Source organism: Mangifera indica, chromosome 18 (assembly GCF_011075055.1).
Source record: "Mangifera indica cultivar Alphonso chromosome 18, CATAS_Mindica_2.1, whole genome shotgun sequence".
NCBI classification, from domain to species: domain Eukaryota; kingdom Viridiplantae; phylum Streptophyta; class Magnoliopsida; order Sapindales; family Anacardiaceae; genus Mangifera; species Mangifera indica.
Window position 1 is genome coordinate 1,214,375 of NC_058154.1, and position 18,294 is coordinate 1,232,668.

At 31.0% G+C, this 18,294-nt stretch overlaps 2 protein-coding genes across 2 annotated transcripts; both read right to left on the minus strand.

Annotated features, from left to right (window-relative positions):
• Window positions 1-5,194: 5,194 nt before the first annotated feature.
• On the minus strand, window positions 5,195-5,740 carry LOC123202222 (transcriptional regulator TAC1-like). Its single transcript, XM_044618051.1, has one exon. It carries the CDS (start codon window positions 5,738-5,740, stop codon window positions 5,195-5,197), a length of 546 nt encoding a protein of 181 aa, XP_044473986.1.
• Window positions 5,741-16,629: 10,889 nt separating this feature from the next.
• Window positions 16,630-17,936, minus strand: LOC123202427 (probable transcriptional regulator RABBIT EARS). The gene has a single exon (XM_044618365.1). The coding sequence runs from the start codon at window positions 17,710-17,712 to the stop codon at window positions 16,807-16,809; it is 906 nt and encodes a 301-aa protein (XP_044474300.1). The 5' UTR covers window positions 17,713-17,936; the 3' UTR covers window positions 16,630-16,806.
• Window positions 17,937-18,294: the final 358 nt, after the last annotated feature.

Below are 18,294 nucleotides of genomic sequence, written 5' to 3' on the forward strand. Positions count from 1 at the left end.
ATCTTGTGTCGTGTCTCTTGTCGATGACATGATGATGATGAATATGAATGGATAGATAGATAGATATAAGCATTTAGATTTTGAAGATTAATCCCTTAAGAGTTGCAGAGTTGATCACCTTTCTCCAGTTTCTCACTTGAAGACGACTCCTTTAATACAAAATAGGAGAAATGATGTGACGTCTTTCTTGGTTAATTAATATCTTATTTCCAGTAATGCCTACACCAGAAGATCATTGAGCACCTTGAGTCGATGTCGTTTGGCATATACAATAATGCACTAACAATTTGAAAAGGGTGTTTGGTTGAACTCTAATGAAATTTGCTCTGTGGATTTATTTTTAATTACTTTTATACATACATATATATATATATATATATATGATTAAATAGTATTTTATTTTTAATTTAAAATTATTAATTTATAATTTATATAATGATAGATATAAATATATATATATTTATGTATTTATTTGGATATTTATAATTTTATTGAATTATTTATATTATTTTATTTGGTTTATAAATAATAAAATATTTCAGTAATATTTTATTATTAATAGTTAATAAAATATTTTGATAATTTTCTATTATTAATGATGATTTAATTTTATTATAACTATATCTTTATTTATTAATTTTTTAATAACAGAAATAATCTCATTTTTAATTAATATAATAAATAACATAAAATTTTTTATAATAATTATATTCAAAGATGTTTAATTAAATTAATATATTAGTATTTTTTTTATTACTTATAATCAAACATAATAATTATTTTTATTTATTTATTTTTATCTAATTTTATCAATTATAATAATAATTTATATATAATAATTCGTAAGATAATATTCTAATTTTATTATCCATATAATATGTTATCCTATCAAAGCTTTGAAAGAATTTGGCTTCTTCGTCTCATGTAATAGACTACTGACATTTAAGTTTATGTAGTAAGAGGCCTTTAGTTTGGGACAGTTTGTACTTACCTCAGTAATGTATTATTTTTTATATCTAGTATTACCTTCATTTTAAATATAAAAATATTATCAATAATTATTAATTTTATTATAATTATTAATTTTATTTATTAATTTTTAAATAAAAATACTCTTACTTTCAATTAAATTAACAAATAATATATAAAATATTAAAAAATATATATTAACAACAAGATGCCAACTTAAAAAAAAAAAATCTATATTGATAAATTTTATAATTTGACAACATAAAAACATTTTATTAAGATAAAAAAATATTTTAAAAAAACATAAGGAAATATTTAACAAAAGGTAAATTAGTTAACCAAACACTATTCTAATTTATATTCAATAATTTTTTAAGAGTATCTAAATAAAATCATATTTTAGTATTATTTTGTTATTGTCAAATATCAATCAAACACAATAACTATATTTATAAAAACCAAATTTATCTAATATAGTAATAATTAATATTGAATAATCTTTCGGGTAATTTTTTTTGAGGTAATATTTTATTTTTGCTCATAAATTATTACTTGAACCAAATGATGATAATACTAATATAAAACTATATATACTTATAAGGAATACTAATTTAAGAAATGATAATGATGTGTTACCATATAATTGAATAATTTTAAATTAAAGATAAAGTAATTAACATCTAATGTCATGATAATCATTATCATTGATGTCTAAATTGATATTTATTATAAATACACATAATATTATTTATACATATAAAAAGGATATGATGTGGGTACTTAAAAAAATAGAGGTTAAGAGCATTTTATTGCACATAAATAGAGTAATGTTATATGTACAAACAATATACATGATTTTATGCATAAACAATAACATATCAATATATAACTAGATAGTTCTAAATTAGAGGTAAAATAAAACTCAATCACATGGTAACATATTATTATTAGTATACAAAGTTGTATATATTATTTGTGTACATAATTTTTTTGATTTAGATTAAGTTTGGATTCGATCTGAGATAATTCAAACTTGTAGCTCGAATCAAAATAGCTTGGATTGAACTCAAATGTATCTAGCTTGATTTTATTCCAGCACAAGTTATAGGTTGAGCTTGTATATTAAAAAGGAATTGAGATTTATCTTGATGAGCCCACCCCACATATTTTAGTAAAGTCCAAAACAACACTGTTTCATCCAAAACAATTTCATTTCAAAGTGATGCATAAAATGAATCCTAAGTTTACGATTCTTCTTCATTTCATCTTTCAAAATTTAGTCACAAACCCTAAAACCAATTCTCTCAAAATCTTACTAGATAAGAATTCATTCTAGCCATATTTGTGGAAGAATCAACATTACCAATATCCAATGATAAACCTTTCTACCACCTCACATTAGAGAAGTTTCACTTAGATCACTCATGCAACATAAATAACTAAAACATTCACCATGTGTAATTATGAAAATACCCTTTATTAAAATACAAGTGCACAAATATTTCCAAATGTCAAACACAAGTCGACTATTCAGAATGTAAAAATAATAACATCAACAAATCAAATAACCATCCATAAGCATGTGTACATAAAATAAATGAACATGAGTATGAGTATGAAATGTTCCTGACTAGCTACCTTGTCACCTCCATCTCAATGCTTACCTACAAAACCAACAAAAATGGAGAGGGTGATAGAACTTTCAGTAAGTAGTAACATCTATCATATATAACATATTTATCAAAAAATTCCTTTTCTTATTCTCTTCTCGTATTCTTATTCTTAATCTCTCTTGTTATCTAAGGTTCGTCTTTACCCTTTCTTGGGTGACACAAAATGCGTCATATGCATGTTATTCAATAATTATGGTGAAAACATTCATATTCTATCTTTCCTCTTTTCTCATCTATATGTCGATCAGTCTTGTTAAGTTAAGGATTAAGAGATATGTGAGTTGGTTTATTAATGGTTAAGTCATAAGCTATGTGACATACGACTAAACATAAAAGTAGTAAGTCATCAACTTTGGGATCTATGATAAGAAGTTAAAATGTAAGAGTCGATGTTGTGTGATTGTTGACTTAAAGAAATAGAATATCTGCTAATGTTGTGTGATCTTTGGCATGATGAAAACCATTGTTGTTGGTATGTGGCATAAGAATAAGTTGAGATGTCCTTGTTGTGTGATATTTGGTATAAAATTAAGGAAACATGTTATTGGTATGTGATATGTAGAACTATGTGCTACTATGGTGTGATTTGTGGTGCAGATTCATAAGTCAATAATATTGAGTGATCTTTGGCTTTGGAGCCTAAATGTGAAAGCATGAAAGTTATCATGTAAACTTATAAGATACTTCATGCATACGCCTGTTTTAGGGCATCCATTATATGATGTCAATCTAGTAGTCCATTTATATTGTGTGCATGAAAAGAGGGAGTACAAAAGTTTATTCCTTACATGGCCAGTGAGATGGTTTATGTATGTAGTCCACATATATTGTGTGCATGACAAGAGAAATCACAAAAGTTTATTCCTTACATGCCTAGTGAGATGCTTCATGTACACATCGACGATAGGGATGACCTTTGGATAATTTAGTAGTAATGTATATTGTATGCATGGAAAGAGAAACTATGAGAATTTATTTTCTCATATAATCAGGGTGTCTACATATTTTTAACCTAGTCTAGCTAATAAAGCTAAGTAAATGAAGTAATGTAATTGTTACAGAAATGAATACCTATGCTTTCATAGGGAGTTAGTGATAAGTTGAAGTGTTCTTTCCATGATGAGGAGCAAAATGTCCTAAAGATTGTTTGGAATAATTATTATAAAATATTCTTCATGTTACTTGTTATATTAATTGAAAATGAGAAAAATTTTGTCCTTAAAAAATAAAAAGGATAAAATTATAACAAAATTAATATTATCTTGATAATATTTTAATACTTATGATGAATGTGATAATATGATTACCTTCTATATCATTGATTGGTCATATAATCATTTGTAATAGAATATTGTTGAAATATTTTATTATCTAACGAATCAAAAAAGATAATATCAATAATAAAAGATATATTTTCAGAATAATATTTGATTACATTAATCCAAACACCCCTTTAAAATATTACTATATAGATTGTGGGTTGACAAGTTTTCTTCTATTGTTCATTCTTCTTTCATGTAAAAAATTTATAGTTTTTGCTTGAGGGAGGATAAGAAGAATGAATAACTAATGGAGTTGGTACTCTGTTAAAACATATTCAAGCCAAATGTACAAATGAAAAGGAGACAAAGTTTGTAAATTTGATAAAACGGTGCGTATTGGTATGAATAAGTGAAAGGATTGAGTTTTAAAGCAGAAAAGTATATTGATGTGGTTTTTGTTATGAAAACATTCCAGAAGTGTTGGTGATTTAGGGTTCGAATAGTTTTCTTTGCTCCTACCATAGATATTTTTGTGATTGTTAGATCCAAAGGTTATAATAATCGATTTTGTTGGTAATCGAATGATTAGAATCGTGTTCTAATAGTTTTGCGAACTAACATTCATTTTTCTCTGTATAAAAATAGAAAGACATTTTCTGATCAATAAAATTATGTGTACATAATTTCAAGTATATAATTGAATATATAAATAATATGTTATAATATGATTAAATGATTTTAAATTAAGAATAAAATAATAACACTCAATCATATAATGATACATTATCTGTATAACCAACTGTATACTAAAAAATGTAGATATATAACATTGATCTTTTATGATTTGTATAAGATTCAGTTGAAATTCAAGAATCGAGTTCTTCCTCTGTTAGGGTTTCTAGTATTTCTCAAAGATTTTCAAAGTACAAACTCTATCTGTAAAATGTAGGTAATGATCTACCAGCATGAACTTCAGTTCATGTTAAGATTTCTATAAGCAATTACTTACAAATTATACAGAGAATATCACAAATAATTAATCCAGAGGGAAAGAGATGGGTAGGATCTGAATAGAGAAACTTCTAGCAAAATAGATCTAATTAAGATGTTTTGATAAATATAACCTTAATTTTACAGTACAAAAGCTGCCGCAATCTAATATGAGCAGCATAAAGCATTTATCCCTTTTATATCCTGAAAGACCATTGAGAAAATCTTAACAATAAAGGGGAAAAATAAGAGAGAGATGGTAGATAAGAAGATAACCTCTTTATTAGCTTAACCTGCAGCCTATTTACTTGGAGGACCAAAAAATTCTTTGGTGTTTGTGGCTGCTGATGCCTCTAGAGGTTCCGGTCCTAAACGCAACTCAAGGTCCAACTCTATCCTTTTCTCTTCATTCTCTCTCGTAGAAGTACCACTTGACGACGGGGCCTCGGAGAAGAAAGGTAGCTTCTGAAGTTCTTCAACATCTTTACTCATAGGCGTATTGCTGTGATCCTCTTCTATGGAGAGACTAGTGGATGGTCTTTTTGGGGTACAACTTTTTTGTTCACTAGATTCCAATATGACTGCAGTTTTCTCTTCTTGTAGTTGATCGATCAAGCATGTCTTTGCAATGTCCAATGAAAGAAGATTTTCTTCGGTGAATTGTCTGAGCTTGGCTCTATCTTTTCTGTGAATATTCATGTGACCTCCTAGTGCCTGTGCGTTCGAAAACCCTCTTTTGCAGAAGGCACATGTAAAAGACCTAACACGGCCTAAACCCTGAAGTTGATCATCATAGTTCCACAATATCTGGTTAGACTTTTCTGTGCCTTGGGGTTTACTTTCCATTTTCAAGCTACGAAGAAGAAGAGAGAGAAGAAAATGGGCAAGTAGAGTTGGTCAACTTGTCGGTTGCTAGAGATTTTCATATATATCAAGGTCAGGCTTGCTTTTTCCTCTCGTAAGTAACAAATAATTTCTAAAATAATTGTTGAACTGGCTCAATTTTTTACTAACAGGGGCATGTTTCAGTATTTAAACTGAATTATATCCTTAATACATTTGTGTAACAAGTCAACAATGTATGCAAGAGTGATGACATGGTACATACATATCTATGAAGTTCTTGTAAAAAAATAATTGGCTATAAGTTCTCTTTGAAAGATGGATCAGTAACTTATACTACAAGTTATTTGCTTACAACTTATACATATTGCAACCCTTGGACTTCCTCAAACAGTTATGTGTCATCTTGAGAGAAGTTCTTTGAATCCAATGAAAAGTTAGATTCGCATATTGCAACTCTTTGACTTTCTCAAAGAGTTATGTCTCATCTTGAGAGAAGTTCTTTGAATCTAATGAAATGTTAGATTCAAAAGTTTATCATATATATATATATGTGTGTGTGTGTGTGTGTTGCTTGCTATGTATACGTTAAGACTATTTGCTGTTACCAAGAGCTTACTATTATTAGGATAAAGATGACAACATAACCTAAGAAACTAAATCTTTACCCCGAAAAAGATGAGGATAAAAAATGAGATACAAATGAATAAAATTCTTACAATCGAAAAAGAAAATAACTATATCTTGACTGTCCTCTATCTGATTAGTCTTTTTTCTTATATATTTTTTAAACTTTTACATATTTAATTACTGTTAAAAGTTTTGAATTATTATAAATATATTTTAATACCGAATAAATACTTTATTATTTTTTAGTAAGGATAGAAAGGAGAAAATGTGGAAAATTTAAAAAATTTCCGTGCGGGAGAGACTGAGATTCCCCATTATCTTTGTATCAGAGACCAAATAAAGTTTGTTTTGCAGGGCAAGAACATGATTTAGGTATTCAACCTAGTCCACCCCATTCCCATCTCTAGTTCGGGAAACATATGTTTATTTTTGAATTATTTAGCTGAGAATTTATAAATAGAACTTCTTGCTGTTTATTATTTTACATAATAATACCATAACGTACAGTAGATAATATGGCCATCGAGTTCAGATTGGAGGAAAGTTTAGACAGGCTATATATAACCGCGAAACTTTTGTTGTTGATGTTCTAACAGAAGTCTCCTAATTAAAGTTCCATATTAGGTCGAGTTGAGTTCTCCTAAGAAGTACTTTATCCTTTTAGGTGAAGCTACCGCCATACTGTGCAGTGATGGTGACTTGGTTCTATAATATTATCTTCAGTTACACATTTGAAGACTGAATGTCCTTAGATTAAAGACAGAAAAACACAAGGTCAAAGCAATATTCCGTGTTCCTTTTGATCACGAGATGTTAATTTTTATGTTCTGTCTATAAATAAATGTTCTTTAACAAAGCTTAGACTATAGAAAACCAACATAATTTAAACGTTAATTCCTTTTTATATAACCTTGGAAGGTAGTTTGGCCGTCTCTGTTGGCTGCAAATCATGAACAACCTGCCATTTGTTTATGATAGTTTTACCCGTTGACAGAGCCACGCTGACTTCCATGAACTCTAATTTCTTTTGATTGTATATATATTTATTGTTCTAAGGGTGTCACTACCAATCGACTTACCCTAACCAACATCTTATTTTACATATTTTAAGGATATTTTGACTATGCAATGAGATAGCGATCACAATTCAATCTGTAAAATTAGATCTTTAACTAGATTTTTTTTTATTCAGGATTGAGATTTTTTAATAAAAAATAAATAAAAAAAACTAAAATTTTATAATTGAGAACAAATATATATATATATATCTTCAACTTATCATCTTCTCATTTCATTCTCTCTATTTCATATTATTTATTCTGTTTAAGTTTTTATATATTAGATTATTATAATAAATTTTAAATTATTATAAATATATATTAATATATAATAAATATTTTATTATTTTTTTAACAGTAATAAAAAGAGAAAGTGTGAATAATTGTTCTTATAAAAAAGGAAATTTTTTTTTTTTCTGTGATAAAAAGCATGCTACTTTCCGATAATAAAATAGAGATTTTTACGAGTTCATGCACTGAAGCTCCTTTAAGTTGGAGATCCTGGAGGTCAATCAGGCCTTCTTTCCAAGAACTCCATTCAAATCTAATCTCGATTAAAAAACTAATTAATTGTGAGATGAACGATGAATGAAGTGACATTTACTTGTTTTTTTCTTACGTGGGCCTAACAGCTCCGTGACGTGGCAAGGTTTCATCCGACTAAGCATTGTGCATGATGCTGTGATGCCATGTTTGGATAATGACACTTGTTTATAGTGTTGATGTCTGTTGTTATCCATGCACTGCCTCATCATCACCGTCCAAACGGATTACTTATTTGATCATTCGGCCGCCAGCGACTTAATTGTGGCTCTCAGGGCGTCCATTACAGTGATATCGCGACCGACTATTTCATCATCTATGTAAGTATTTTCGCCACGTGGAAAAAATATGTGCCTGACCAACCGGCATTGTATATTTAATTAATCACTTTAATTTAGAATCATGATTTGCTGTCACACGAAGCTGTTCTAAGTTTTGTCACTTACTAAAGAAAGGGCAGAGCACTGTTTTTCATCTAAATTTTAAATTAATATTAAAAATATATATTTTTATTAGTTTGAAAATCTATATATTTATTTATAGATTAATTTTGATTAAAATTTTTTATTAAAGACAAAGGTAAAATTATTATTTTATTACTAAACCCTAAAACTCTAAAAAACTATATCATTTTACGCTATAATTTGAAAAACTAATATTTTTCCCCTCGAATTAAGTTTTAAAAATTTATCATTTCTCCTTTGTGATTTGAAAATTTTTTCTAGCTAGCAAATCTAGCAAGTCGTTAGTGGCCAGAACGCCAAGAGGACGGCGTCTGAACAATGAAGCATTTTCCATCATCCAGATGCTGAAGGATGATGCTTCGTCATCCAGACGAAGCATTGTCTCTAGATCAACTATTCTTCTGGACAACAAAATGTTGTCTCTAATAAAAAATTTTAACAGAAGGTAAAATGCTTCTGGACAGAGCACTATTTTTCATCTAAATTTTAAATTAATCTAAAATATATATATTTTTATTGGTTTAAAAATCTAAATATTTATTTATAGATTAATTTTGATTAAAATTTTTTATTAAAGGCAAAGGTAAAATTACCATTTTATTGCTAAACCCTAAAACTCTAAAAAACTATATCATTTTACCCTATAATTTGAAAAACTAATATTTCTCCTCTCTAATTAAGTTTTAAAAATTTATCATCTCTCTTTTGCAATTTGAAAATTTTTTCTAGCCAACAAATCTAGTAAGTCGTTAGTGACCAGAACGCCAGGAGGATGACGTCTGAACAATGAAGCATTTTCCATCATCCAGATGTTGAAGGATGATGCTTTGTCATCCAGACGAAGCATTGTCTCGAGATCAACGATGCTTCTGGACAACGAAATGTTGTCTCTAATAAAAAATTTTAACAGAAGTTAATTTATAGATAAGTATTTAAGTTTTTAAATTATCACGAATATCTTTTACGGTTGAGCTAAAACTTGGATGAGAAATAATCCTTTGCCCTATAGAAAATAATACGACGCCAGCCCTCTGCAATAAGGCCTGTCTTAATTATTAGTCTTGCTGTTTAGAAAAGGGTGAGCCCGCTGTTTGTTTTTGGCTTAAGGTTTTGGTGGATTATTCACTTTGAAAATGAGAGCTGGAATTTTATAGATAACCATAAGCTCTCATTTTATGACATAAAAAGAAAAACTTGCAAGCAAAAAGTAAAAGATTTTATGACATTTCTATTTCATCATTTTCCTAATTTATTTCAACTTTTTATTGTAATTTTCTTTTCTATTTCGTTACATATGATATTCCTTATAGGAATCAAGTTGTATATGAGATTGAAAATATGGAGATTACTCATTTGAATATAGGGATGATCCTTATGGTGAAATTGGTTATTATTATTATTATTATCATATAGATAGACTTGTGTTGATGTTACTCCTCATCACATACGGATCTATACAATTTATAGTTGTACGCAATTAAGCTATGGTAGTAATGATCATGAAAAGATTCGAATTGATATGTCATGGTATCTGCGAGAAAAAATAGTAATTAGTTAATTAAAAAATAAGATAAAAATATGTTAATATGATTCGGTTTAATTATTAAAATGCATACGTTTATGGTGTTGTTACCAATGTGAGTATTGTATAAGAGTATTACAAGTTAACTTATGTGGCTGTAGTATTTTTATTTTTTAGTCCACTGCCCCTTGTCATTTTCCTCTTGTTTGTTTGCATAGAAGATTCTCTAGAGGGAAAAAATATATATAAATCAGTTGGATTAGGATAACCCTGAATTATATCTATAACTTGAATTCAAATAAGAGGGAATCTTGCATCCATCAATAATATTATGGGGATGATATAGTCTTGTTGGATGAACTTTAAGATGATGTCTTGTTGAGGAATCTAGACATGTTCTTTTTGTCCAAGAGTACAATTATGACATCCACTTGCAGAGACTTCTTCAATTTGTAGGTTGTCCAGTAAGAGTTTTCTAGTTACTAATCACTCATCGAGATATATATAATTTCAATACGATCTTTGCAAGTTGTAGTACCACTTAGTCATTGTCCATTAGTCATTTATACTTGAGAGTTGACTTCTTAGATGACTTTTTGACTAGAATTGAAAAAAATTAAGTTTCCAAAAACCTCAAATATGACCTAGGAATAATCAATAGTTTTTGCACTAATTTTCACACCATCCGCCTCTCATGAGTCAAGGTAGTTGACCTCATTAAGAATCCCCAAAACCTGCACCAAAAATGGGTTGGAATCCACGTTTTTTAAAAAACCCTAATTTTACTCATTTTTATGGCCTATTAACATAATCCTTGAGGTTGGGTGAATGATCGACAATTTTTATGTTGTTTTTTGCTCCATCCCCTCCTCATTAGTTAAGGTAGATAACCTCAGTAAGGATTCTTGTAACTTGTACCCAAAATTGGCTAAAATCCATGCTTTTCAAAAAATCATCAATTTTGATCATATTTGTGGGCTATGCACACAACCTCTAAATGTGAGGGAATGATCAAAGGTTTTTGCACCGTTTTTCATAATATCCATGCTCTCACAATTCAAGAGGGATGACCTCACTTGGGATCCTTGAAACATACACCCAAAATAAGCCAAAATCTATTTTTTGAAAAAAAAAACACTTAATTTAGGCTTATTTGTGGGTTATAGTTTACAACTCTCGAGTGTAGGGAAGCAACCATAAGTTTTTGCATCATTTTTTTGTACCTTACACCTCCTCATGATTTAAGATAGAAGAATTTACTAAAAATCCTTATACATACACCTTAAATTGGTTGAAATCCATAATTTTTTAAAAACCACTAGTTTTGGCCTTTTTTTTGGGTTATAGCATATGTCCCTTGAGAGTCAGGGAATGACTATCAATTTTGTGCCATTTGTCTTACCATCCACACCCAAAATGGGCTAAAATCCAAGCTTTTCAAAAACCTTCTATTTTTTCATTTTTGTGGACTATAGCACAAGTCTCTCGAGAGTGAGAAAATGATTGACAATTCTATGCCATTTTTTGCAATCACCCCTTCACTAGTTAAGATAGATGACCTTACTAAGAATTCTCAAAAACCATATCCAAAATAGATTGAAATTCATGTTTTTTCAAAACCTCCAGTTTTGACATTTTTGTAGGTTATAACACATAATTCTTGAGGGTGAAGGAATAATCGACGATTTTTACACCACTATTCATTCTCTCACAAGTCAAGATAGATGATCTCATTAAAAATCCCAAAAACTTGCACCCAAAATTGGCCAAAATCTATACTTTTTCAAAAAAACACAATTTTAATTATTTTTATGTGATACAACACACTACCCCTGAGGATGGGAAAATGACAATTTGTTTTTACAATATTTTTCATACCATCCAACCTCTTATAAGTCAAAGTAGATGATTTCACTAGGAATCCCAAAAATTTGTACCCAAAATTAGTTGAAATCTGCAGTTTTCTAAAAACCTCTCAATGTTTATTTTTGTAAGCTACAACACACGACCCCTTAGGGTGAGGGAATAACAGGTGGTTTTTGCACTATTCACTCTCACAAGTCAAGGTAGGTGACTTCATTATTCTCCAAACTTGCCCAAAATGGACCAAAATCTATACTTTTCCAATCCTCTAGTTTAGCCATTTTTTGGGATATAACACATGGTCCAAAGGTGAGGAAACAACTAATAGTTTTTGCATTGTTCTGTATATGATTCACTCCTCATAAGTCAAGGTATATGACTTCATTGAGGATCCTTGAATCCTACACCAAACCCCCATGTTTTGGATATTTTTGTTGATTGTAACACATAACCCTTGAGGGTGGGGGAACAATAAAATTGTTTTTGTGTCATTTTTCATAGCATCCACCCATCCACAAGTCAAGGTACATGACCTTAATGAGGATTCTTGAAACATAGTTGTTGACTCAATGAGTCATTATGCTCTTATTTTGATGATAACAAACTAATATGTCCTTAAACATATTGACTAATGATTTTACTTGAGTGTGAGCTTAGATTGCAAGAATTTATCTAATACATTTGAAGGAGTTTTAAGATAGAAATGAAAGAGAAGAGTCAATTGAAGAATTATTAAAGATTTGAAGAAAAACTCAAGTGTTAGGTATATATATTTGTAATTTAGAGCATTCGTTTTGATTAGAATATTTATTTGCATGAGATAGCTCACTTGAAAACTCATTTTCATATCTTTCACATTTTGGGTTAAAATGTCGTTTCTCAAACTTATTGGTTTAAGCCAATTCTTCCACCAAAGTTTATTAATTCTTTTAAAATAATGAAGTTTTGTGAACTACATTTTCATATCTTAAAGTTGGTTTTGAAAGAATTTTCAAAAATGGGTTAAATTGTCACTTTTCAAAGTTTTAGGGGTCAAATATGATTTTTGAAAATTCAGGGGGTAAAATGGAATAAAATTTGGTCGACCGAATTTGACCGACCGAATCAGCTTTCGAATTGTCCAGAAGCCATGAATTTTGGCTTCAAAAATTCCGTCGACCGAATTTTGGTTTGAATTTTTTCAACGACTAGTGCCACGTCACATCTGGTTGACCAAATTCCATCCGATCGACCGAATTGTGTGTTTTTTAAAAAACTAAAAGGGCTATCTTTGTATACAACGGTAACTTTCCTTATTTTCCCCTATATAAACTCAACCAATTTCGTTCGAAAACAACTTTTGTCACCAAGAACTTTCACATATTTGAGAGTAAATTAATTTTGAGCTATTTACTTACAAATTCTTCTCTCTAATCAAAATCTTTGCTCATATACTTTGTAATTTCATTTGCATTGGGTTGTACTAAGCTTTAACTTTCATATATACTCTTGAGAGAGATCATATTTCAATTTCATACTAAAATTCGTGTTATAAAAGAGTGAGGTTCACTCTTGGAGAGATTAGAAAATTTCTTGTCAGAGAAATTGAGTTTCAACATTTGTAAAAGTTAATAGCACCTTGAAAGCTATTTTGGTTGTGAAGAAAAACTTGGTTGAGGTTTTAATCAACCAAGGATTAGTGGAATACTCCAAGGGAGAAAACTTGGAGGAGTGGACGTAGGCCGGGTTGAGCCGAACCACTATATATCGCGTGTTTGATTTTCTCTTCCCTTAAACTTATATTTTATATTATGTTATTTTGATTGTATTGATTATTTGAAATATTTTAGTTATTTTCATACATTGGATTAAAAATAGACAACATAATTTGATTTGATTAAATTGCTTTAATTATCAAATTTGATAAAGATAGTTTTAAAGTTGCCTAATTCACCCCCCTCTTAGGCCATTCAATCCTACAATAGTTTCAACACAAACCAAAATCCATACTTTTCCAAAACCTTTAATTTTGGTCATTTTTATAGGTTATAGCACATAACCTCTAAGGGTGGCCAAATGACCATTGCTTTTTGCATTGTTTTAATACCATGCACACCCTTACAAGTAAAGGAAGATACCCTCACTAAGGATCCCTAAAACCTTTTACCAAAACCTTTCAAAATCCATGCTTCTTCCAAAAGTCTCCAATTTTAGCTATTCTTGTGTGCTATAAAACATGGCCCTTGAGGACAGTGGAATGACCAATGGTTTTTGTGCCATTTTTCACACCATTCACCCCCTTACTAGTCAAGAAATATGACCTAAATGACGATCCTAGAAACATGTACTTAAAATATGTTGAAATCCATTCTTTTTCAAAAACCCTTAATTTGAGCTATTTTTATAGGCTATACAGTTGAACCTCAAGGGTGGTGGAACGACCAATGATTTTTGTGTTATTTTTTACCTCATCCACATCTTCATGACTCAAGATAGGTGACTTCAATAAAAATCTCCAAAACCTATGCCCAAAACTGGTCAAAATCCACAATTTTCCAAAAACACTTAGTTTTAGACAAATTTATGGGCTATAGCACACAACCACCAAGGGTGCAAAGACGACGACAATTTTTTTACCTTTTTCTATACTATCAACCCATCATTACCCCTAAGGGTGGGGGAATGACCGATGATTTTTGTGTTGTTTTTTAGACCATCCACCTCGTAATAAGTCAAGGTGGGTTATCACATTGAGGATCTGCAAAACTTGCACTCAAAACCAGTTGATATCCATTTTTTCAATTAAAATATCCCCAATTTTAGCAAATTTTTGTGGGCTATATATAGCACATGACCCCTGTGAGTTATGAAATGATGAACAGTTATTGTGCCATTTTTTGGCCTAGTCACCTCTCACAAGTCAAAGAAGATTACTTCATTGGTAAAACATAAAAGTTACGCCCAAAACCAACCAAAATCTATGTTTTTTCAAAAATCTTCACGATTTTGTGGGCAAAATTGGATGCTACTTGTGTAGGGTTTACAGTTTGATGAAGCCCAATATGTAAATAAATGAGTAGAGTTGGATTCGAACTGAGCCGAGCTCATCTTGCAGCCAGTTCAGGCTCGGCTCGATTTATTTATGGGCGGCTCGAGTTCGATTCGAGCTCAACTCAAGCTCAATTCAGCTCAGCTCGAGTTCCGCTCATTTTCGGTTCGATTCGTTTTCGGCTCAGCTCATTTTTCATATTAAAATGACATCGTTTTTAATATATATGGATTAAAACGGCGTCGTTTTGTATAAAAAATTTTAAAAAAAATCTACTGAGCCAATCCGAGTTAGCTCCGACTTGGCTCGAGCTCGATTGAGCCGAGCAGAGTCTGACTCATTTCGGGCCCGAACCAAGCCGAGCTAAGCTCGAGCTCGAGCTGGCTCGGCTCGAGTCCAGCCCTATAAATGAGATAATTATTTTGAGTGAGGTCATGAAAGTGGTACTTGCTTCTATGCAAATATGCCCTTAGTTGTCAAAATAATTATAAACAACAAATACTTCCAAACAACCAACCAAATTACAATGGAATTTAATTATTCTGAAATTCTCATTCTTTAAACAATAAATTGGAATTACAAAATGCCCTAAACATAGAAACGCTCGCCAGCTGAGAATAATTTGCCGTTCCTTGACTCAATTCAATTCTATATCAGCTCCTTAAAAAAAGATCAGGAAGACGACATATCATCCCATGTGCACTTCCGTCACTGCCCCCAAAAACTTCACTGCAAACTCTCTGTATATGCATCAGACCTCGCTAGCTGTTATAAACATAAACCTATTCAACTCACCTCTCAAGTGAAGAAAAATCCCAACCAGTCGCCTTTAAACTCTTACACCGATGTAGAACTTCGTAAAAGCCAGTGCATATTATCTTACTTTTCCTATAGGCTTCTACTCATCAAAACAAACTTCAATTCATAGCTTTTAATCGAAAATATTTGTTGGGTATGACTTAAATTCCCTCAGTCTCATAGAGTTTTTCAATGTTTTCGACAGAAAACTTGCTAAAGTCAGGGAGATGTTCCATCGTTTTTCTTTATATGTTTTAAGTCTACATCTAGGGTTAGGGTTTGTACTTTATTATTTACTTATATATTGGGCATACAGCAGTTGTCTAAGAGATGGTTTATATATACCATAACCTCATCATACATACTAAAGAAGAAACAAAAGATGCGTAGATAGCGCTTATTATAGTGATGCAATAATATTCTTTTTCTGATTAAAAAATGGGTATTATATATAATATCATGTGCAATACTTAAAAGACTTATTCCCGGAGTTGGTGCTATTTTGGATGGATTTTGAAGAAAGAGAGTGAAAGTGAAAGTGAACACAAGTAGATGGACTTATGTAGGAGATGATATATATATAAAACTGCAACAGTTCTGATATGATAATAATAATTCAACTGGAAAAGGGAATCGATGTTCTGATATATCTGGCTGATATGTCTTTGAAAATCCATGTGATTGCGTTAGTTTCTTAGTTTATTGCGTCTGATTGAATGTCAGTGAGGCACTTATTGGGAAAACGAACTTTGCAATTTTCCATGCAGTTTTATTCAGTTTCTTCACCCTTTTATACCCCACAATTTCCTTAATTGCATGGATATGTATTATGTCAAACCCTAAATCATGAGTAACATAAATTGTTTAAACTTTAAGTACACAAAATAAAATAATATAAAAGTAATATTATATGTACAAATAAATTGTATAAAATCATTCATAATTTAATTAAGTGTTTTTAAAGCAAAAGAAAAACTAAATAATCATATCATCAATCATAAACTTTTTAATTTTTATAATTTATTTACACATAATTTTATTGTATAATTTATTGAGAAAGCAAAATGATTTACGAGAAAAGCAAGAGGCCTAGAAAGGAAAAATGAGGAGAACAGACAGTAACAAGTCACTGAGACAAGTGTCAGCCACTTCTGGTTCTATTATTACTTTACCTTGGGCGGGTCACCGAGCCTGAGTTCAAGATCTAAGTCCTCGATCGGGCTGCCGCCAAGTTCATAATCTTCTGATTGAAGGCCATGCTTATCATCAGTTAAACTCGGCTTCAGGAAGAAAGGCAGTGATGACTCTTCTGTTCTCCTTCTCTTGCAACTAAAAGCCTCCTCCTTGTAACCAGATAAATTCCAGTGTGTTGGCCTGATAACCAAATTCAAGCTCACTGACAAATTGGTTTTCAAATAATCCGCTGTATGCCTACTTTCTGCTTTTAGAATTCTAGAATTCTTCTCTCCATCATTCTTCAGATCAAAGATGTGGTGACATCTCTCTGCTACTGAGTTTGACCATGACTGAGGGGAAGAAATAGGTGATCTCTTGCGATGATCTTCAACTATTGGAGAAGAAAAATGAGGGAGAAAGGCCTTTTCATGGCAATACTCCTGGCTAAGAGGAGCTGAAACCCTAGATGGTGAGGAGGGTGATAGGATAGTAGGCAGATCAGAACTAGGGTTAGGCTTATAAACCAAGGTACAAACTTCAGGTGGGTATTGAAAACTCAAAGATTCAAAGGGATTTTTAAGGTGATTGTGGTTATTTTGGTATGGATCATGATCATGAATTTCATCTTCAGGACATGGATACTGCTTTAGTCTAGCTCTATCCCTCCTATGGACATTCATGTGACCACCTAGAGCTTGTGCTGACCTAAATTCTCTTCTACAAAAGCTGCAGGAATAAGATCTCGGGGGCCATACACACCCTCCTAAAGACCCTGCTGCATCTTCTGCAAAAGCTTGTTCTTCCCATGAATCATAACATGTATTTGACGATTGAAAATGAGAACTCAAACTATGCTTTCTTTTAGTCCACATCCAGTACTCTGCTTGCTCCATTCCATTAAGTTGAGGTCCTATCTCAGAGATAGAATTGAAAACAAAGCCTTAAGTGGGCAAGAGTACATGAATGGAGATGGAATGAAAGAAAGTCTACATAATCTAAGTTTGAGAGCAAGCTTAAAACTGCATATTAAAATGGTAAGGTTGACAGGAAAAATGAGAAATTTATTGGTAATTGGTCATGGAAGGTGTGCTGGTGGGTACTCTACCGTGTCTAGCACAGTGTACATATCTACTCTTTTGGTTTTTCTGTGTTTTGGCTTCCAAAGAGAAATTTTAATTTCCTATTTCTTGCTCTTTCATTGAGCCGTGGGTCCCTCTAGGAGAGTCACTTCCGTAGTGCTAGGTTTAGAGACGAACTGTTAACTCTGATATCTGACTGAAGTCGCCTTAGAGAGATTTTAGCAGAAGGGAGGGCTCAACAGGTCTAAATTTACACCATTTCATCTTTTACTTGAGCCGGCCTGTCTTTGGATTTAGTAATTACCTAGACAATCAGTGCATATAAGTCAAAAAATTTAATATTGAAATATAGTAAAATTTGAACTATTACTCTTATCTTTGAAATCCTTATTCTTT

What these genes read in the sequence shown, in the direction of transcription:
- LOC123202427 (XM_044618365.1), bottom strand. Translation starts at nt 17,712, where the DNA reads ATGGAGCAAGCAGAGTACTGGATGTGGACTAAAAGAAAGCATAGTTTG.
- LOC123202222 (XM_044618051.1), bottom strand. Translation starts at nt 5,740, where the DNA reads ATGGAAAGTAAACCCCAAGGCACAGAAAAGTCTAACCAGATATTGTGG.